Source organism: Watersipora subatra, chromosome 6, assembly GCF_963576615.1.
Source record: "Watersipora subatra chromosome 6, tzWatSuba1.1, whole genome shotgun sequence".
In the NCBI taxonomy this organism is placed as follows: Eukaryota; Metazoa; Bryozoa; class Gymnolaemata; order Cheilostomatida; family Watersiporidae; genus Watersipora; species Watersipora subatra.
Window position 1 is genome coordinate 51,946,396 of NC_088713.1, and position 23,696 is coordinate 51,970,091.

At 34.5% G+C, this 23,696-nt stretch overlaps 1 protein-coding gene across 1 annotated transcript in view; it reads right to left on the minus strand.

Annotated features, from left to right (window-relative positions):
- Window positions 1–23,420, minus strand: part of LOC137398346 (ankyrin repeat domain-containing protein 24-like) — a 135,767-nt gene extending 112,347 nt beyond the window's left edge. Inside the window, exons 1-5 of the mRNA XM_068084454.1 lie at window positions 22,739–23,420; window positions 21,703–21,765; window positions 21,251–21,313; window positions 21,031–21,135; window positions 20,820–20,894 (exon numbers count right to left, since the gene is read on the minus strand). Coding sequence (XP_067940555.1) covers window positions 20,820–20,894; window positions 21,031–21,135; window positions 21,251–21,313; window positions 21,703–21,765; window positions 22,739–23,420 — 988 coding nt within the window. The remainder of the gene's footprint in view (window positions 1–20,819; window positions 20,895–21,030; window positions 21,136–21,250; window positions 21,314–21,702; window positions 21,766–22,738) is intronic.
- Window positions 23,421–23,696: the final 276 nt, after the last annotated feature.

Sequence of the window (23,696 nt, forward strand, 5' to 3'; positions counted from 1 at the left end):
TCTGTTGTCACTTTTCCTTGACCTTACCATGACCTTCTGTATAGGTGGACAAATCTGAATGCACTTACAACACTTTGTTAAGTTGTTGGACTGTCATTATATGCAGTCATAGCAATATAGCTTGATGAGAAGTGCCCAGTTTGAAGCATATCCTTTTAATGAAAAACTCCAGGACGGTGAGCTTTTAGCCACATATATTGTTAACCTTACCATGACCTTTGGGAGGTCAACCGTCAATCGAATTGAAATAAAAATGCAACAATCATTTTTTTCAGGGTTTTATTGTAGATAATCCCAAGTTTCATCAATATAGGTTGAGATTGAGTGGTCGGTTGCTATGGCATCTTGATTTGTAAACAAATACCATGATTTAATGTTCATGAATCATCAACTTTATCCTGCTTAAACTCAAAACAACAGTTTTAGTTCATTACGAGACCTTCTCTACTAAATCTTGCTTAACCTGGGCATAAATAATCCAATTTAAAAAATTTTAAATGCATTAAAATCCTCAGAATTTGCTGATTTCAATTCTTTAAATAACTCAAAAATGTGGTTTTAGCACGATTGTACATTCTGACTGCCTGAGTCACATATGGTAATCACCCACCTAATAACTCATAAGGTTACAATAGTTTCTGTGATGATGAGAAAACAAGGTGGTCTTTTAAAAAGCAATAGTAGAAGCCTCTAAACGGTGCATATGTGTGCCTCATATTATTTACAAACCATGGCCTAAGGTCTTTGTCATAATTTAGTGTTAGTAGATTAGGGTAGCCTACCACCCGCTGTATAGCAAGTGTGTTAGGAGAAAGCTGCAAATATTTTCATTAGATTGATTCGCCAGTTGTCCTTTATTATCCTTGTTGGAATTTTGTTCATTGTCAACACAAATCCATAAACATGTTGATTGAGAACAATTGTCCTTAAATATGAACTTACACAATACTTTAGTAGATTTCATCTGAAGTTATCAGAATTTTTAAATATGAATATAAATGTTATATGTTATAAATATTTTTAAATCTTTAAATATGAACTTACACATTATTTTATTACATTGCATCATAAAGTAACAGCATTTTGCTAGTTTTATATTCACAATAGCAAATAGTGATGTCATTTTGCATGTATTTTTATTTTGAGGATTTTAATCGCAGTCTAATTTTGTAGTCACCCTGGTATTCAGATGACTTCAAAGTTAAGAAACAAACTCAATTGATAGAGAATTACCGATACTTTCTGATAGAATATAATAAGATTTTGTGAAAGTTCATCTTGAAAGCATGTGAAGGTGGGTTTTTGAGTTTTTAATCAGACAGACAGCGCATTTTTACCATATATGGTCAATTGATGTTGGCATAGCTTTTTTAATTTCAATAAACTGGGCGAGAATAAAACTGGGCAAGTCTGTTTTTATAATGCTTTTTCACACGAGAAATTATTATCATCGCGGAACATCATTCTTATTATACTAGAGCGGTAAAGTGTTGTACGTCATCTTTCCGATGACGGTAAATACCACTTGGAGAAACATGGTTTTTATGAAAATTTCTATGGATAAAAGATGGTTGTGTTGAAGTACTAAACTGACTGTCGATGATTTGATCCTCTTGCTTCACAACAGTTTTGAAGTGCTTCTTTTTGTTCAGTTTTGGAGTGAAGAGCCACTGATCATCAGTGTGACTCGCTTTATGGTTACAATTATAGAGTTACTAGAATTATGACTTCATAAAATTACAATTATTCCAGAAGTTTCTATAGTACGCCATTTTTAGACATTTTCACATTTAATTGTTACTTTATTCATAGCACCATAAGCCAAAGATACAGTTAGTCATACAAAAGCTACAGACTCGAGTCATTCAGAGCATTTCAGAGTTCCTCATAATCATAGGGCGGACCAACCACCCAACCAACCTGACCTCAATCAAAGAGTCACGGCTAAGGATCGCTGACCTTGCTGGTAGGCACATATCAGACTGTCTCTGTTATTTTAATTAATCACATAATTAATTAGCAAGGGTTTTTGTGCCTGTTTGGGAGTTGTCTGCACTTGTTGCCATTAGCCAACTATATGACATGTTGTATTTTCACTCAAGGCATGCATATTGTAAGAAACTGTTAGATTATGTTGGATTATGTGATATTGAGAAAAAGCAATTCTTTAGTTATTCTCCTTGTGTCAAGTATCCAGTGTCAAGTATAAATAAATCATCATTTTTCAAACGTCATTTCCATATGCTTTTTCTGTCATAAAATGCAGAGAATAAAAAATCTGCACAATTAATCTGAACTGCTAAAGAAGTTCTCGATTATCACAGGTGTTAGTGTCGATATAACAAACTGAATGTCATGAGATCAAGTCCCGTGAAAAGCAATTATTTACCCTGACCTCCAACCCTGACCTCAGACATACAGACAGACACAGATTTTACTATAATAAAAACTGCAGCATGTTTGCACCTATGTTATTGTAAAATCTTTTGCAGATTCCTTTTAATTATGAGACATTCAAAATTGGCATACAGATACTTCAAATGTATTGACAAACTCAAAAGCACTCAATGCATAGAATATAATAAGGTCTATATTTCCATGTTATCACATAACTCAACATAATCCAACAGAATGACAATGTGCATGCCTAGAGAGCAACCACAACTTGGCAGAGAGTTGAGGCTAGCAACTCTGCAGGCGACTAAGTGCAGACAACTCTCAAACTGGCACAGATAGACTTGTTAGTTAATTATGGAGTTGATTAAAATAACAGAACGAGTCTTATATGCACCTATCAGCTAGCTCAGCAATCCTTAGCAGTGACTGTTTGAGTGATGTCAGGTTGGCGGGGTAGTTGGCCAGCCCTATGATTATGATGAACTCTGAAATGCTTTATTTGAATGACTGGAGTTGGTAGCTTTTGTATGATTAATTGTATCTTTTGCTTAAAGTGCTATGAATGAAGTAACCATCAAATGTGGAAATGACTCAGGAATACTGCACTATAGAATCTTCTAGAATAATTGTGATTATGTGAGGTCAAAGTGGGCTATTGAAATCCACCAATTACCAAATACTATCTCATTCTGATGTTGAACTGCTGAATGATGGCAATTGTAGCACTTCACAATCGTTTTGCAGCATGCTACTCAAATCTGCGACACTCAGTTTAGAAGTGCGATATTCTACCACTCGGCCATCTTTAGTATAATAAAAATGATAGTCTGTGACGATAACAAATACGTGATGTTCCATGATGGTAACACAATTTCATGCAAAGAGTGTTGCATTCCGGTAACACATTAAAGATGAACCCTTATGAAATCTACTAAAGTATTGTGTAAGTTCATATTTAAGGACAATTGTTCTCAATGAACATGTTTATGGATTTGTGTTGACAATTAAAAAAGTTCTGAGCAACATCAAATTTAATCCTAGTATTTAAAAAGAGAAATATAGTTCATGTACCCTAATAGCTTATCAAGACTGAGCATAAAGTTTAGGTCAAGCATTACGACTCAGTTTTATATTAAATTAAGAATATTTTTGGGTTCCAAAGTAGTACCACCTTGTGTATAAAACAAATATATCATAGATCTTCATGCACTCATAAACTTGGGGTTATTCTCTACACACCACATACAATGATTAGCAATCAACGATGTAATTAAACCACTCTATTAATTGAAGGATAGTTAGTGAGTTAAAGAAAGACAATATTAACAGCATTCACCAAACACACTTGCTATACAACAGGTGGTAGGCTACTTTAATCTATTTATAATAGATTATGACAACGACCTCAGGTCATGGTTTGTAAAAAATATGATGAGGCACACAAATGCAGCGTTGATAAGCTTTTACCATTGCTTTTAACATACCATCATGTTTCCTCTTCATCATCACAAAACTATCTTAAGTCTTATACAATTATCAAGTGGGTGATTACCATAAAAGCATATCAACTATCATTGCCAAGCAAATCCAAAAGCACCCTAGCTTATCTCGGCATGGGCCTTCTAGTATGATAGTTCAGTTACTAATCAGGATATATCCCTCTTATTAGGTGCATTGAAAATGACTAAACAATTTGCAATATAATCAACCTGGTGATATTAACTCACTTGGTTACCTACCCTGGGTCAAAACTAAATAAAAGCGAATTAAAAACAGACATAGAAATACATTATGTTTATCAGTTCGCTGTGGGCAATTAGGGCTGCGTAGTTTATGGTATAGATTACAGCAGTGATATATATTTACAGCGAGTAATGAACATTGAACAAATATTATTCACCATCTGATGTCAGGCCTACTGAACCTCTTGTAATCAACAATCACATCTGCACAATTCGACTCTTGAACAGTGTTTTTTAAACCTGGCATATTTTATGAATAGATTAAAAATGTATGAGTCATTTAAATCAGAATACCCTAAAACAACTCACTGCTTGAAATGCAATCTAGCCTACTCTTACTGAATGAGTGCAGCCGTTGGCCTATAACTTGAAGTATTAATGTAATTAGTTTACAAACCTGTTTAGTACAACACTCTCTATTTAATTAAAATTTAACAGTTAACAAAGTTTGTTCAAGTAAATAACCAATTTATCATAGCGATATTCACTTGTAAGTAACAAATGCGAAAGCGGGTTACCGGTGCATGGACTGATTTAAATAAGACGGAAATATGCAGTGACAAGACAAAACTGTGCTCGGTGAATTGTAACCGACAATCTAACAAGTCACTTTATTTTATGGGTTAATGGGGACGCCCCGTGAAATCATCAAAAGTTAATATTTAATATGATTAAACTGGCACTATGTCATACTATAGCGTAACGGTCTCAGCATAATTTTACATTATTAAAGATGTAATTGCACCATTGAAGTCATTCAAAGGAAATTAGGACAAATATAAGGCGAAAACATCAGCTACATTTTGATGTAATTTGTGACTTGGTAGACCAGCCTTGTTCAGAGATATAAGCGTTTGAATGAGATCATATTTCATAACGTAAAGACGCGCTGACCGTTCGTTTTTCATAGACCTGGTAAATAAATTATATTTATTCTATCAGGCGTAATTAGTAGTCTATGTCTTGGTCAAGCGCAAAAGTTTCAGCTTTATAAGCTTTTACGGGGCGTCATGCAAAAACGTATGAGAAAATGCGAGGTGTAATACCCTAGGACACTTATGTATTCGCGGCATCTAACTTTCGCGTTTTCGCGGTGTCATCCTCTCGCGAAAATTTAATGAGCGAAACTAAACTATCCTAACAAACGAGCGAAAACGCGAAGTTAAATAGCTTTGTTCATTGATATCCACAATAAAATCGTAATATTACAAATGCAGGCAATTTTCGTCTGTGGTTGGATAAATGGGAAATTTCTGGTAAACTCATTATAGCTAATACACCGACTGAGCAGCATGGCAAAGCAAATTAAGATTATATCAGTTTAGTCAACGAATTTGTAACTGATAAGGATGAAAGTCTGGTAGGTGAAGTCATAAAATTGAAGAATAATTATTGTAGTGATGATTTTTATTACCATCCAAAACAATATCAACTCTCATCAGGTCCAACCACATTATCTCTTTCACTGCCAACCATGTACAAATTCGTTACCGGCCTAGTGCCAGCCATTTTACCGAAATTGCCGATATTGCTTCATGATATGTATACAGTATTTTTTCAAGTTCTACTTTAATTATCTCTATAATCACAAAAATCTAAATTGGCTATTATGTCATCAACAACTAATTACCTGTTTTATGACTCGCACGGAGTAGTTAATGAACTCACAGAAAAATGTTCGTTTTTAGATTAGAAATTCTCAAACAAAAGTTTAAAATTGCTTCGTTGTTTTAGGCTGCTTTTATAGAGAGATCTTCGGACAACACAGTCAATTTCATAAAACCCTTAAAGACCGTGGGTTATGTGGTCAACAAATAATAAAATCAGGTTACCACACAATTGCTGAGAAAATCAAAAAATGCGTTTATGGCAGTGGCCCCTAAAAACGCATAAATGCGTTTATGGCAGCGTAAGGGTTATACAGTTTTGGTTGTGAAGTTGGTTGTTACCTATCTATTTTCTTCTTCTTGGGATTCGAGTGTGAAAGTCATGGCGGGAGGGACCTAGACGTCATTGATAGTCTAAGAAAAAAGAGGCAGCAAGTGATCAAATTGAATTGTCGATCTCACCCACACATTTCAACCTGTGGTTTACTAATACGAACTATTCCCAAATTGAATTTTTTTCTTATTAGTGAACTGGACCTGAGAATGTAATGTTTTTTCCACTGAATTTATTTTCACATCACTATATTTTCGCACTCATCAGAGCCGCGAAATTAAGTTGCAGCGAAATTTTACTCTGTGTGCTACTCACGAAACTAAATACTAGCGAAATATAGGTGTCCTAGGGTATCGTGGATTACGACTGACCGAGCAAAGTTGCGTCTTGTCACTGCCTATTTCCGGCTTATTTAAATAACCCCGGACACCAGTTTGCTCGCTTTTACATTTGTTACTCACAAGTAAAAATTGCAATTATAATATTAGTTGCCTACTTAAACGAACATTATTAATTGCTAAATTTTAACTAATCCGAGAATGCTGTATCAAGCAGGTGTGTAGACTAATTACATCAATACTTTAAGTTATAGGCCAACGGCTGCACTAATTCACTAAGAGTAGATTGTATTTCAAGCAGTGAATTGTTCTAGGGTGTTCTGATTTAAATAGCCTATGATAGTTTATTCATTTTATTAGAATATGCATGGCTTAAAGAACACTTCAAGAGTGCAAAATTTTGTGTGTCTGACTGTTGATTGCAAGAAGTTCAGCTAAATGCCTGATTTCAATAATATTAATTGTTTATCAATCAGTTAATATATGTTAAATGTTTCTTTTTTGCTGTATAGATACTGTGATGCTGTAATTAATGCCATTGACCAAGCAAGCATAATTGCTTACAGCAAACTCCAATACATAATGGATTTCTACGTCTGTTTTCAATTTGCATTTATTTAGTTTTGACCCTGGGAGGTAACCATCTGAGTTTACATCAATAGGTTGATTATATAACAACATTTTTCATTGACTTTTACAATGCACCTCACCAGAGCGATATATCAAGATTTGTAACTAAACTATCTTAACAGAAGACTATGCCTAGATACGCTACAGTAATTTTATATTTCCTTGGTGTAGTGGTTATGCTATATGGTAATCACCCACCTAATAACTCATAAGGTTACAATAGTTTCTGTGATGATGAGAAAACAAGGTGGTCTTTCAAAAAGCAATAGTAGAAGCTTCTAAACGGTGCATCTGTGTGCCTCATATTATTTACAAACCATAGCCTAAGGTCTTTGTCATAATTTAGTGTTAGTAGATTAGGGTAGCCAACCACCCGCTGTATAGCAAGTGTGTTAGGAGAGAGCTGCAAATATTTTCATTAGATTGATTCGCCAGTTGTCCTTTATTATCATTTTTGGAATTTTGTTCATTGTCAACAGAAATCCATAAACATGTTCATTGAGAACAATTGTCCTTTAATATGAACTTCCACAAAATTTCAGTAGATTTCATCTGAAGTTATCAGCAATTTTAAATATGAATATAAATGTTATATGTTATAAATATTTTTAAATCTTTATATATGAACTTACACAATATTTTATTAGATTGCATCATAAAGTATCAGCATTTTGCTAGTTTTATATTCACAATAGCAAATAGTGATGTCATTTTGCATGTATTTTTCTTTTGAGGATTTTAATCGCAATCTAGTTTTGTCTATATTAATTTTGAAACACCCTGGTAGTCAAATGACTTCAAAGTTGAGAAACAATCTCAATTGATAGAGAATTACTGATACTTTCTAGTAGAATATAATAAGATTTTATGAAAGTTCATCTTGAAAGCATGTGAAGGTGGGTTTTTGAGTTTTTAATCAAACAGACAGCACATTTTTACCATATATGGTCAATTGATATTGGCATAGCTTTTTCCCTTCCAATAAACTGGGTGAGTCTGTTTTTATAATGCTTTTTCACACGAGAAATTGTTATCGTCATGGAACATCATTATTATTATAGTGAAGCAGTTAAGTATTGTACGTCATTCAGTTGTGAGGCTTTTCCAATGACAGTAAATACCACTTCGAGAAACATGGTTTTTATGAACATTTCTATGGATAAAAGATGGTTGTGTTGAAGTACTAAATTGACTGTCAATGATTTGATACTCTTGCTGCACAACAGTTTTGAAGTGCTTTATTTTGTTCAGTTTTGGAGTGAAGTGCCACTGATCATTAGTGTGACTCGCTTTATGATTACAATTATAGAGTAATTAGAATTATGGCATAACATAATCACAATTATTCCAGAAGATTCTATAGTGCAGTATTTTGAGTCATTTTTACATTTAATTGTTACTTTATTCATAGCACCATAAGCAAAGGTAAAGTTAATCATACAAAAGCTACAGACTCGAGTCATTCAGAGCATTTCAGAGTTCCTCATAATCATAGGGCGGACCAACCACCCAACCAACCTGACATCACTCAAAGAGTCACGGCTAAGGATCGCTGACCATGCTGGTAGGCACATTACAGACTGTCTCTATTATTTTTATTAATCGCATAATTAATTAGCTAGTGTTTTTGTGCCCGTTTGGGAGTTGTCTGCACTTGTTACCATTAGCCAACCATATGACGCGTTGTATTTACTCTCAAGGCATGCATATTGTAAGAAACTGTTGGATTATGTGATATTGAGGAAAAACAATTGGTTAGCTCATTTCTTTGTGTTGATACAATTGAAATGTTCACCATTACAGATCTGAAAGAAAATACTTAATAATCAGGTTTGTTCATGGTACTGCAGCTTCATGATAATGGAGGGCTTGTAGCATACGATATTTTATAATTTTAATAAATAGATGCAGCATAACTCTAGTTTGAGCTAATATTAAACTATATTTTTTGGCTTGCCCTTACATAACTAGACACTAAGGCTATCCATATCATATGTTTTAAAGGATCTGACGATATGGCTTCTGCAATTTGAAATTGCATAAATTCTTTTATTTGATTTTTATAACATTTACCCGTGTGTCATAGAATAATAATATATATTTTCAGGTATAACTTCCGCTCTAACTAAACAAGTTGCCATAGCAATAAAATTATCACATCAGTCTCATTTTACTAAATAATGTGTAAATAAAAACTTGGTCTGTCATGAGAGATCATTTGCTAATAATGGACAATGTTTAGTGAGAGTGCCTTCAAATATCCTATGTATTGGGTGCTTTTTGGGTTTCTCTATACATCAGAAATATTTATATACCATCTGGTTACCAGTTGTGAATGTCTAACAATTAAAATGAATTTGTGAAAGATTTTGCATTTACGAAGGTGCAAAAATGTTGCAATATTTGCTATAGTAAAATCTGTGTCTGTCTGTATGTCTGAAGTCAGAGGTCAGTGTAAATGATTGCTTTTCACGGGGCTTGATCTCGTAACATTTAGTTTGTTATATCAACACTAATACCGGCGCTAATCAACTTCCTTTTCAGTGTTTCAGATTAATTGTGCAGATACATATTATCTGTGTTTTATGACAGAAAAAGTAAGTGGAGATAATATCGATGAAGTTTGAAATATGATGATTAATATTTCAACCTGATGTTCTCCTATGACACACTTGACTTCTCTAGAGTTACAGGTTTGGATGAAACAGGAATTGAAAAATATCAAATATGAAATATATTAGTTATTTGAACTAAAGTTTAAATTTGTGATTGAATGAAGGCATTTTCATGAAGGAAGTTTTATTTACTTGCCTTTCGTCAGATATAAATTAATTTATTATTACATTTATGGGTGCTAGTAAATATTGATTTGAGGCATTAAGTTAAGAAACCTAACCTGAGATCTTAGTCACTATTTATGACTTGCAGGATACTACGTATATCAAGTGTGTTAGGTAAGGATTGAACATTTTTCACTTTATCCATGTACTGGTCACTGCCTAATCTGTATAGTAATTATAATGTTGTTTATTAATCCCAGAAGTTGATATGGAGAGGACAACTCTTAGTTGATGTTTATCCATAGTCCTGCGCTAAATTTATGCCCTTGAACATTTCTGAAGACATTTTTAATCACTGTGTTGTGATTCATAGTAGTTGTTCCTTCATGACTTCATGATTCTGCTTTTTTGGCCTCAGTATTTCATTAATAAAAATATTTATTTTAAAATTAAATTGAACTAAAATACATAAATCTCTCTCATACTCTGACCGAGTGAAATCTCTCAATGATCATCACTAGGATAGCAGTGGTCATGGTTCAGTTTTTCCTCTTACCTTTCGTAAAATGTAAACTGACAAACTGCTTGTTCACCCCTTCATCATTTCTTTTAAATGTCCTTGACCTTCAACAGCATCTAATGAACATAGGTGAAAAAAACATCACTTATAAATGATAAATAGTAATTTTATTAGACATAAACAGACAGTAGTGTCTGTAGTAAGGGAGTATGGGATGAATTAATCTACACGTATACAGTATTAATAACACTATAATTTAACTTTTATCATTTAAAACCAGGTGGATAAATGTTAACTCCATTAAATCATGGAAATTTCCTTCCAAATACTAGTAAAGGTGAGATCTCTTTGCAGATGTTTACCTATCGTGAGGGTACAACTCCCTATTAACTGTGATGAATGAGGGACCCTGTAATCAAAAAGTCGATTACAAGAAGACTATGAGAAGTTGTGATAGATACTTTGTTAACAGTACTCATATTGAGTTGGGCAGCCATTTCACATCTGATTTACGTTTATGTTGACAATATTTCATATTAAACAGAGCAGTTAATTTTACAACCTCCTAAAAATAAGAGCTTATATATGAGTAATATGTTTGTATCACAATATCTGTAATTGCTTTTTATAAGTATGAGACGTGAGCATTAACAAAGTAGTTAGCCAATTATATATTTGCTTGCAAAAGCTTGGCCAATCACCATTGAGATTTGCCTGAGCAGTATCCAATCAATAGACAAGGTTATTGAAGTTGTCATCACCGTGATGGCAGTAGTCATGGTTTAGTATTTCCTGTTACATTTTGTAAAGTGTAAACCCACATATTTCTTGTGCATATTTCTCCTTCATGTCTTTTAAATGTCCTTGATCTTCAAAGACATCTAATAAACTTAGGTAAAAATAGAAAATCATTTACAAATAAAAAAAGTAATTTTTTTAATTAGAAAATCAGACAATAACATCTGTAGTAAGGGAATATGGGCTGAATGAATCTACACGTATACAGTATTAATATCATTATAATTTGAGTTTTTATTTTATAAAACCAGATTGATTAGTATTAATACCGTTAACTCGTTAAATAAGCCTTCAAAAATACATATAGGGGTGAGATTACTTTGCCAATTTTCACCTATCATGAGGGTGCAGGTCCTCATTAACTGTGATGAACGAAGGAACGATGTAATCAATACAAAAAATCATGATAGATGTATTTGTGCAGTAGCTAACACAGTACTCACACTGTGTTGGGCAGCCATTTCACATCTGATTTACGTTTTTGTTGAAATTAACTCGTATTAAACACAGCAGATAAATTTACAACCTCCTAAGAATAAGAGCTTATATATGAGTAATATGTTTGTATCACAATATTTGTAAGGGCTTTGTATGAGAACTGAGCATTAACAAAGTAGCTACCCAATTATATCCTTGCTTGCAGATGCCTGACCAATCACTATTGAGATTTGCCTGAGCAATCTCCAGTCAATAGACAAGGTGATTGAAGCTGTCATAGGTTTTGTTGGAGATCATTGTGGAGATAAGCTGAGTTTTTTACAGCCTTCTGAAACCAGCCATAAGGTGAGCAGATGTTTACCAATTGTCACACAGCAGTCAACCTAATTAAAACAGGCTCATATTTATATCTTCTGCTTATTTCCTCGCTTTTGAAATTTACCAGTCATGACATGGGGTGTCTATCGGCTTCTCTTATGGCCAAATTAGTAATAGGTTAAGTAATAAGCCAAATAAGTAATAGCTTAACCAATTAAGCTAAGCCAGATGTAATGAATGAATTAGTTGACATATAGTTTGATATTAGGTTATATGTGTTGTTATATTGGTTAAAAGGAGCCTAGCACTCTGTTATGCAATGTCACTAAAGCTTGCTCTCACGGCTCTTAGTAGTATGTTTAGCAATAGTGATAGTAACTTACTCAAATTAGTCATTGGCAATGTGTCAGGCTAATGGCAGGGGTAGGCAACTACGTTACCTGTCACTATTTATAAGGTGTTTTAATACTTATGCCATGCCCAGAATTTGGCTATTTTTTTCATAACGTTTTTTTTCAAAGATTATTTTGAGTTTTTTCATAATTCCAGCACCTAATCTACCCATTTAATTCAGCATTTACATGTAATATACATTTGTAATAAAGTGGGTCATCTCAGTACCCGGATATACTAACATGGCTGGTGTATGTTAGTGGTCAGTACTTGCAATTCTGTCTCTGACTACATATTTGTTCTGATGGTAATATGTTCTCATCAGGTAAATAAATATACAGACTCAGTACCACTAACACACCTTCAATCTCAACATACAGAGGTTACCCACACCCTCTAAGAGTCTCTAAGGCTATTTTGATATTTTGATATTTAACTGAATTGCTGAGTGGTTTGTACCAGGACATTTTTGTTCCCCTTAAAATACCATATTGATAAAAACTGGAGTTATCTGCTATTGGTAAAATAACTTCCATTTCTCATGTTTCACATGCAGTCATTGGTTGTTGGAATGCTTTAGCAAGGTCTTTGCTGTTTCTAACAATGCCATTAAGATGCATTTGTTATCTGCTTTTAACAGGAGGCCTTAACAGTGCTCTGTTTGACTTGAATGCCAGCAGCTCCATGTTATGACTATTCATTGGCTCACAGTCTACAGCCATCCCAACCTTTTTGAACTCCTCTGCTTCCTCTCTTGTAAGTTTCAACTTTCTTTTCTCCCTCCTCACCCGACTTGAATCTATATATATATATTGATATATCGATATATAGGTATATAGTTATATTGACATATTGATTTATAGGTATATTAATATATTGATGTATTGATATATAGGTGAAGTTCGTGACCTAAAGGAGTATCTAATGTTTAGTTTATTCCTCCTCTGAATTGATTGCTGAGTCCTTCCCATGAGTCTAACCAATGTTTAAGAAGTTGTCTCACTTTTGTACTCCCTCCATTCTCTATCTTTGTTGCAGTTCTCTCTATACTGTTATGTAGATACAGTTATCAGCTTGCTTAATACCCTTTTATATGATATCTCATGATGCAGGCGTCTATTCTGTTTCTATTAATAGCTTAACCTTTGGTATATAGCCTGTGGACCTCTATGTAGGTCATTATTGAAATATTGTTACCAGAACATCTCAATGATAAGTATAAATATACCTGCTCATGGCAGGATACCATTGTGCTTCACTACACGTGGTTACATATCTACTCTGGTATTTCAATATACTACCAGTTAGTCTAGTGACCCGGTGCAGTTCAAGCTGTACACATCAACTATATCAAGTGTTTATAGTAATTATTAGTCTGTTGGTTGGTTGCTAGGCACTGAGTAATTTGTTACTCATCTTGAAATTAATAATACTTAATTTTTATACAAATTCACACAATTAAATATTTCGTTTTTAATGTATCATTATTCTAAAACCATTTCTTTGCTTTTCTAACAACTGGTATTGCTGAACCTTTTCCTAGTTACATCAGACGTCAGCCTGTTATGGTTTCCTTAATAAATAGTACTTTGCTGTTTAAAACACAATATTACTTGTATTTTACCCAACTATGAGATATTTACACGCAGCCATTACAGAGACTGAGTGTGCAAATATAATTGTTTCTTCTCTTAAGTATATATAAATGTTAGCTATGTCCCTTTCACATGCTGGTCACATGACGATGAGCTGTAAATATTCCTAAACCCTGGACTTATAATTGACTGTATAATATTACCAGTATACAGTCAAACCTCAACATATGAAGTTGACTCGTTGTAAGATATGAGTCATATATTATATTCACTATTAGTTTATAGAGAATATTGTCAAAGGAATACACAGTAATTGGTTTAATTGGTTCAGCATTCTAAAGGTCTGTAATAACTACCTTATAAGTACTTTGAATATATAGCATTAAACAATATAAACCATACAGAAATATCATGTTTGAAAATATTACACATTTTTGCATATAAATCAAATAATGGAAATAACAATCAACTAAATGATACGTTTTAGAGAATAAGAAGGGAAACGGAAGTGTAAAGTTGGTACAAAAGTAGAAGTACACATAACATGTATGGTACTCTATTTTGTATTAGGTAACTTTTAAATTTCTTATTATTTATATGCTTTATTTTATTCATAAAACTCCTGAGTTTTGGTAAATTTGTAAAGTTTCATTTTGGAAATTATTTTGCGTTTTGTGTGCTATTCCTTTGGTTTATAGTAACTGACATGGAAGAATGGGTTGTTGCGGAGTAGTGTTATCGTACTGTTAGTAGCAGTAGTAGTGATATCAGTAGTATTAATAGTAGTAGTAGTCGTAGCAGTAGTAGTAGTAATAGTAGTAGCAGCAGTAGTAGCAGTAGTAATAGTAGTGGTAATTGTGGTATTAGTTCTAGCAGTAGTGGTAGCAGTAGTAATAGTAGTAGTAATAGTAGTAGTAATAGTAGTATCAGTAGTATTAATAGTAGTAGTAGTAATAGTAGTAGTAGCAATTGTAGCAGTAGTAATATTAGTAGTAGCAGTAGTAGCAGTAGTAATAGTAGTGGTAATACTAGTAGTAGTAGTAGTAGTAGCAGTAGTAGCAGTAGTAATAGTAGTGGTAATACTAGTAGTAGTAGTAGTAGTAGTAGTAGTAGTAGTAGTAGCAGCAGCAGCAGCAGTAGTAATAGGAGTGGTAATACTAGTAGTAGTAATAGTAATGGTAATACTAGTAGTAGTAGTAGTAGTAGCAGCAGCAGCAGTAGTAATAGGAGTGGTAATACTAGTAGTAGTAATAGTAATGGTAATACTAGTAGTAGTAGCAGTAGTAATAGTAGTGGTAACACTAGTAGTAGTAGTACACTCCTATACTTTTGTACTGCTACAATACTGATTATTTCATTCTATATTGATGCACTGTTATAATACCAAAACCTTTTGCCGTGCACTTTTGTATTGGTGTACCTCGTTGAATACTTGTTTACAAAATAAGTTATAAGTTCTGAGGCTGAGGTACAACAAAGTTCGCTTTTCACTCAGTGACACAAATGAAACAGCCTTTGTAAAATTTCAACTGACATGGTTTGACTCTTTTTAAAAGGAAAAACTATAAACAATTCACTTTTAAAATGGATGCTACATCTTTCATTTTTGAAGACTTGTCTTCTCCCAACATGGGAGTATTACTGTTCAAGAATTATCTCTAGCTATAAGACTTGTAGCCCTACACAGGCTTGTGACTTTAGAAATGTTTGACAAGCACATTATCTAAATTAATTAAAGTCATACCTTGAAAAAATATCATATTGCATTCTTTCACTGAGATCATACGTCAATCTACTCGTGTCTCAAAGTATCATTTTCTATATAAAATAATTAAATACAATCTAATTCATTACCATGCTCTGAGAAGAAGTGCATAAAACAGAATGCATGCATTACAGCAAAAATGTGCTGTTAACAGTTGTAATTTAGTACCAACGCTTACAATGTAACAAATAAATATTTAGTTATTAACCTTTGTAACAAAATGTAACATTGCTATGTGCACTACTGTAAGTTTTTGTCTTCTAGACAGACTTAGTAGCTAACGTCGATCGCGGGTCACACAGATAAAGCTAAGTTTTAATCTTTTACTTAACTTACCATAATTTGTTGTCTCAATTTTCTATTATCTGTTTTTAGTTGAAAATTGTTATTTGATATTTGGTTGCTATTATTGAAAATTATTATTATTGAAAATTGATTTGCTATTATATGTTTTAGTTTGGCTCTTTTTGCCTTGCGTTCATTATAGCCTTTAACTAACCTGTTAAAAACTGTGATAAACTGATTTGAGTAGAAAGATTGAGCAATGCTGTTCTCAAAAGCGACTTCTCGCATACTTGGCCTTATATACAGGCAATCGGGAACTGGCTAGTACGCTCGTATCTCAAAGGTTACTTGTATTTCAAAGAAGAAACTTGTCCAAATAGTGCTTGTATCTCGAGTTTCTTGTATGTTTGGGTACACAGGTGTCAAGTTATGACTGCAGTAGTTGTCTTCTCATTCCTAGTCACAGCAGGATGTTTTAAGATTTATTGTGTTTGTGCTTGTGTCACTCGCAGGTCTTAACAGAAGGTTATTACATGCCCTTGTTAATCTGTAAAATACCTAGTCATAGGTTACCAGTATGTCTGGTCACCACATAGATTTTCTTTGGACCTAGTTGTAAACAGTTCACTTCAATATTAGCCAACCGTTGCTGTTCATTTTATATTATTTTGTTCTTCTTTTCAAGTCACATTTATTTATTATCAATTATTAGTAATTCCTGCGTTGTCTGGTTCTCTAGAATTTCTGTAATATTCAATCAGGTAGCCATAGTTCATGTATAGATTCTTAATACAAATTTTTAAAGTGACGTGACGACAACAATGCATGGATGTGTTCATTGCGGGGAGTTGTCCTTCTTGCATGCAAAAGTGCATGCATGAGTTACTAAGGTGGTAGATCGTGAAGCATTTGCAACAAAAATAAGTTTTAATTGAGATTGAGGCAATTTAATTTAGTTGAGATTGAGGCAATCTAATTGCCAACTGAGCTCAGCGTTAATTGAAGTGAGCCAGTTTTTTTCCATTTAATAAACTGTAGGTAACGTATTGAGGTCTGGTGGTCTGCTTTCATAATTCTTCACTCGAGAATTTCAAATTTTTTTAATTTTTTGTACAGTTTTGGTTTTAATACAGTAAATGTTACCAAGGAAAGCCAACAGGCAGTAAATTTCTTATAATTATGTAACTCTGATCTTTTGGTCTTGCAACCATCAAAAATAATGCAATATATCATGGTATTAGTATTACTATATTACTATTAGTAATATATCAAAATAATATATATACGATAAGGGGAGTGATTCATAAAAAATCAAACTGGACAGATTTCAAAATCTCAACTTTTCGCTGGGAAGATTAACACTCTACGACTTGCGCTAATTGACCACCTTCCAGTTTACTGCCAGGTTTGCCTATATTGTGACTTTTTCAAATATATATATAAATAAGATCGACTGTTACAGGACTAGAACTCACGACATTTTGCTTAGAAGACGAACATTATATGATCCTTACTAATTGCCTACCTTATGGTTTACTGCTGGTCTATCCTGTGTTGTGACACCTTCAGACTTCACAATACACCCCTATAGCTGTGTATTACATGTTACTGTAGTTTTCTGTCATATCATATAATGTGAAGCCAACAAATGATATGCTAAATATGGAGTACAAACTGTATTCTATAGACATTAGCTTGGTTGTTTGCATGAGACTTTTATATAAAAAACATGTGAAAGATTCAGATTATCATATTAATTCAGATTATAAATTTATAAACTGACATAAAAATTTACTTTCAAGTTGAAATCGTCATAAAAAGATCATTCTATGGCTCGTTTTATTTACCTACATAAGGTCTTATTTAGAGGAACTCAGTCTATCTCATGAAGGGCACAGGTTTACTTGAGCACTAAACTATGCAAAGAACTTTGTGCATAAAAATTACTTTCGAGTCTGAGATAGAGCTGGCACGGGTAGCTCACTCGGTCTTGACTCACCGGGTCAGAGGTTCTCGGATCGGGTCACCCAACCATCGGGTCTTCTTATACCAAGACACGGGTAGGTTAATGGCTAAACGAGATCGATTGTATATCGTTTTTTATGCGTGATTGAAATAGAGCCGCGCTTAGTCCTAGCGCAAAAGCACCAGGCAAAATAAAACAAGGTGACTCAAGACTATATTTTATGTCTGTGACAATAGTCTTTGAGCTATAGGTTTCACAACATTTTTCAGCAAGAAAATATCCACATGTTGGTGGTGTGGGGGTTCATGAAGAAGCCAGTCAAGAAAGAGAAATACCAAATTAATTGTACCAAATGCAAAAGCAAGTTAGGCTACAAAGAAGGGTCCACCTCAATACTATTGAGCCATTTACAAGAAAGCCATCCTGAGGAACTTAAAAGCGTGTCCAAGAACCTTCAATCCAGCAAATTTATTTTATCTTATTTTTAGTTTCTTTCACTAATACCAGAATTTTAGGGAAGTGATGGGTTTTATGCTTTCCACTATGCTGAGTTATCTATTTCTATATTTGTAAAGTATTTCTTAACTAATCTCTTGTTGATTATAATGGCAGTTGAATATAAAATATGTAATAAAAACACTAGCCAAAGTCATGCCATTAATCTATCACCCATTGAATAGCATTGATCCAACAATGTCTAGCCATAAATTGTAGACTGAATCTATAAGCCAAGCCACAAAATATATAATATTAATAATATATAATAATAATGAATGGTGTGATAATGGGTTGTTTTATCTTAGGTAATTGATGTCACAACATTAAGCTGTAATAGAACTATCTCATAACCTTAAATGAATAAAAAATCATGCGTGCGGACCTGGCCGACTCGATCTTGACCGTCATTGCTGACCCTGAGTCTGGCCCGACCTTGCATTCTTTGGTCTCATTCCAGCTCTAGTCTGAAAATAGTATAACAGTTGTATATTAAATGTGACAGCTTTGATGACACCACATTCTGTCATGTCTGCCTACACAAGTTTTTACATCCTCTCTAGACTGCCTACTATCGTACTCTATTATATGATGACTGGCTCTTGAATGTGAGAGGACTAGTTATGGATGTTAGAAAGAGTCAACTTTTCACTCACAGTGACAACAAACATTGCTTGCCGGTCTGTTAGTTGGTTGCTAGGCGCTGAGCTAATAGATAGTCACCTTACGCAAAGTAGTCTTTACTCTAGACCAAGTTCACACAAAAGCAGGATTATGTCAATAAATTGGTCCTAGATGTTAATCTCTTTCTATTGTCCTCACAGAATAGATAGTCAGATTTGTGAATAGCTTTCTGGGAGCCTGCTATGGATTGCTAGTAAAATAACATGGGGCTGTCTAGATTATAATGATACCTTTAGTGGTGTTTTGAGTGCAACAGCTGTAAGGACAATATTCACATTGCAGGTATGTTTGTTCTCTCTTATGTATATGCAAAGGCCTGTTGTGCCCAATGCAGTCACTGCTGCTGAACATTTATTGTACAGTATAGCTATAAACTATTTACTTCCATATGAATACTTTGGTGTATAAAAAAGCAAATCCTTTAAAATATATTCCAGGTTCTAAAGCTAAGATACAACAAAGTACTTTTGACATTCAGTGACACAGTTGAGACGGCCTTTGTGACATTTTTATTGACATTAGTTTCATCTTTTTAAATGGAGTTCATTTTTGAAGACTTGTCTCCTCTCAACTGTAGAGTATTATTACCAAATAATCTCATAGCTTATAAAAGATTGGGCCCCTACAGCACTGTGTGACCTGGTAACATTAAACTAGCATGTTATTGGAAACAAGTAGTTGTCTTCTCATGCCTAGTTACAAGATGTTATTTATTTGAATCACCGGTTTGTCTATACACTAGAACAATAGGCGACTTGGTTATGTTGGACAATACTCGTTACCAGTGTGTCTGGTTGAGGAAGATGTTTGACCTAGTTGTAACCAGTTCATTTTAATATTAGCCAATCATTGATGTTTATGTTGAACCTTTTTGTCAAGGTTTACTGATAGCGACAATGCTAAGGCTATCTGTCATCAGTCGACTATCAGCACTACAGTATCACATCTCCTGGCAGCACTGTTGATATTTAATATTAGAAATGTGGCCAGCTTCAGCAGTGAGACCAGCTCTAAAGCATTGAAGGGTCCATCCACATTGAGTAGGGAATACCATATGTTAATCTATGCCAGTCTAATATATTTGGAGTTTTGCCAAGCTATGTAGGTGGTATTATATAAACTGAGTGACTCTGTGAAACTCTGTGAAACTATACGACACGACACGGGAATAAGAATAGCATCTGTTAATCTATGCCAGTCTAAAAGATTTGGAATTTTGCCAAGCTATGCAGGTGGCATTATATAGCATGAGTGCAGTTCAATGATGGACATGTGTGTTCATAAGAATCACTGCTAGATGAGTAGAGAGGAGAAAATGTATCAAGTATAAATATAAAATTGTATTTAATTATAAATTTGGAACAAGAACTACAAGTGATTTAAACTAAACAAAGATAAAGGTATCAGCCCAGAGGCTCATGAAGCTGGTCTCCTGTCTCATCTGTATCAGTAGGAGTACGCAGATGAATATCCAGTCTGTTAAGTCTCTCCATCATGGCAGCCATATCTAAAGGAACAAATATTTATCAGTATCTATTGTAAGCAACAATATTATTCATCTCTATCTATAAAAATTGTACAATCTCACAACCACCTTGCTACAACAAAAATAGAATCATGGCTCATATACTGCTGTACGCATGAAGGTAAATGAATACGTGTTGTTACTGATGAACAGTAAATATGTAGATATTAAAATTCAAATACTAGTTGAACTGTGTCTAAAAACTGTACCTGCCCTCATCTGATTGTTTGCTTCTTGCAGGGCTACAACCTGCTGCTGAGACTCCTCTCTCTGATTGGCCAATGCTACAACAAAAATAGAATCATGGCTCATATACTGCTGTACGCATGAAGGTAAATGAATAAGTGATGTTACTGATGAACAGTAAATATGTGGATGTTAAAATTTAAACACGAATTGAACTGTAAGTTAAAATTTGACCTGCGGTCATTTGATTGTTTGCTTCCTGGAAGGCTAAAGTTTGATGCTGAGACTGGACTAGCTCTTCTCGTAGTGCTACAAGCTCCTCTCTCTGATTGGTCAACTCTAAAACAACAATAGAATCATGGCTCATATACTGTTACCCTGTGAGGAGGAGATGTAGAGACATCAGTATTTAATCACAAGGGAAGATTCTAGTTCTACTGAAAGTGAGACTCACCTTCCCCCTTTTGACTATCTGCTTTTATTAAGGCTGCTAACTCCTCCTTGTGATTGGTCAATTCTAAAATAATAATATAATAAGGGCTAATGTACTGATACTGTTACATCTTACAGTAAGAAGCAATAAGCAAATGTAACATTACAATTAGACAGCTTTATTAGCAACTGAACCAGAGTTAACACTAGCCAACTCAACACTGAACAAGGTCAGCTGACCAGCTAGTAAGACAAAATATAGGGGGATGACTCATCCTAAGCTATTTATAGAGCACTAACTGCACATGTCTGTGCAGGAACAAAACTGAACTCTAGTGATAGTGCATACATTTCAGGTACTACATACAAAGGAGGTGTAAAGGTGTCATCCATATTTTATGACAAGAAAAAGGTCCAGTTAAGAACTTAAAGTAAGCAGTAAGTTAAGTACAGCTTAAGAACTGCAAATCCTACCTTTTGATTTTAGTTTGTCGGCTTCCTGGAGAGTAGCAAGTCTTTGGTAAGTGGCTGCATGGGCTACAACAAAGTGAAGATAAAGACTTCATTATAATAAAAATGGTCAACAGACAAACCATCTTATAAATAGGAAGCCTTCCACGTATTTATTATAGCCTCAGGTATATGTGGAAGGAGGCAACTGGTGCTGCGGGTGTAATGTTAATACTATTAGTTAAAACTATTTGAGCAAATGTTAAAATGTAGCCTGAGAAACTAGTGCTAAGAGTTTATGTTAGGAGTTATTAAAATGAGAATCAACTAGTATGGCTGATAGAAACAAATATTATATAAGTTCCTACTGCATTCTTGCCTAATTCCTAATGCTTAAAACATTCCTATTGCATGTTGCACCTATCTTCTCTAAGGCTACAACCAAGTGTACAGACTCAGTGAGTAATAATAGACTGAGAAACTGCATTTAAACTGTTAAAAGATTTCAGTAAAACTATACCATATTTTATGCTTCCTCAAACATTGTGATGCTATCTTTAGCAGGAGCTGCTCCATAGAAAAAATATTTACAACAATAAGAGCTGTGTCTGTCAGAACTACTACTACTATAACTCTAGTAAATAGCTCATGTTTCTATTCAAAACTGTAGTGAGTAATAAGAATATTCATGAATCAGGAGAATTCAGCTAAGTGCTGACTAATAGCTGTCACAAAGTGTTGAGCTGCTAACATCACTTTAATCCTATCAGTTTTGAATAAAGAATTAAAATACTCAGACTATAATTATCCAAGATAGAGCAGAGGTGATGAGTGATTAGCAAGGGCTGAGTGTTGGCTGAAGAGAAGAGGCTGAACTGACAGCATTTAATACTGAGACAGAGCTGAACTGCTTCTACAGCCCACTGCAGTTTCTATGCAAGGAAAATGTAGATGGAATTCTCCAGGGTATGTTTATAAAGATACCCTGGGGACAAGCAGAGAGTTATGTAATAGAGTAGTACAAGTGAGTAGCTGGTATCACACTGTATAATAATCCTACCTGCTAATACTGGCTGCTTCCAGCTCTTAAGCAGCTCTACTGTCTCTTTCCATCCCTCAGACTCTGCATCCTCCAGAGGAGTTCTACTGTCATCATTCTTTATACGGAGGAGTGCAGAGACTTTATCAGGAGGAATGGAAGTCAGCATTGACTGTAGAACTGCTGTGTGTCCCTCGTAGGCTGCCCAGTGAAGTGCTGTGTCTCGGATGATATCCTGTATGTTGAGCAGGGAGACTCGTTGCTCTACTGACAGGCTGATCAGTAGAGTATCTACTATCTCTGTATATCCTCTATATGCAGCCTCTGTTAGAGCTGTCCGACCATCTCCACCCTCCACAGCTATCAGCTCATACTTCTTACCAGATGATACTGTAAGAAGTATAAGCTCTACTAACTCTCTATCTCCCTTCAATACAGCCCAGTGCAGAGCTGTATATCCATAATCATCATTCTCAAACAGCAACTCATCTGCTATTCCTCTCAATGGAGTGAGTAACAGATGAGCCACTACAGGATGGCCACGGGAGATAGCCAATAGCAGAGCTGTATACGACTCACTGTCTCTGATTGTTGTAATAAGCTGAAGTAGCTGATCAGGAGGGGTGGTTGTTAGAGCAGCCCTAAGAGAGGTAATGTCAGGAGCTCCACTAGCTCTAATATATTCACTAATCCATTGCTCCATTGTCGCCTGTAAAATACTCCACACAGTAAAATATGATAGAGAGAAATGAAGACAAATTGTGACACAACTGCTGACTCTGGGTGAACTGATGACTTATAAAGCTGCCAACCATAACAGAGTTGCTGCAGGTGAACCATGGATATTCACAGAGTATAAAAAGGAGACTAGGAATGTGATACTCAGAGCTGGGAAATCAACCATCAACATTCCTGCTATTTGCTCTCTCATGTGTTAAACTAATGGAAATAAACTCAACTCAATAATTTAATTTGATAA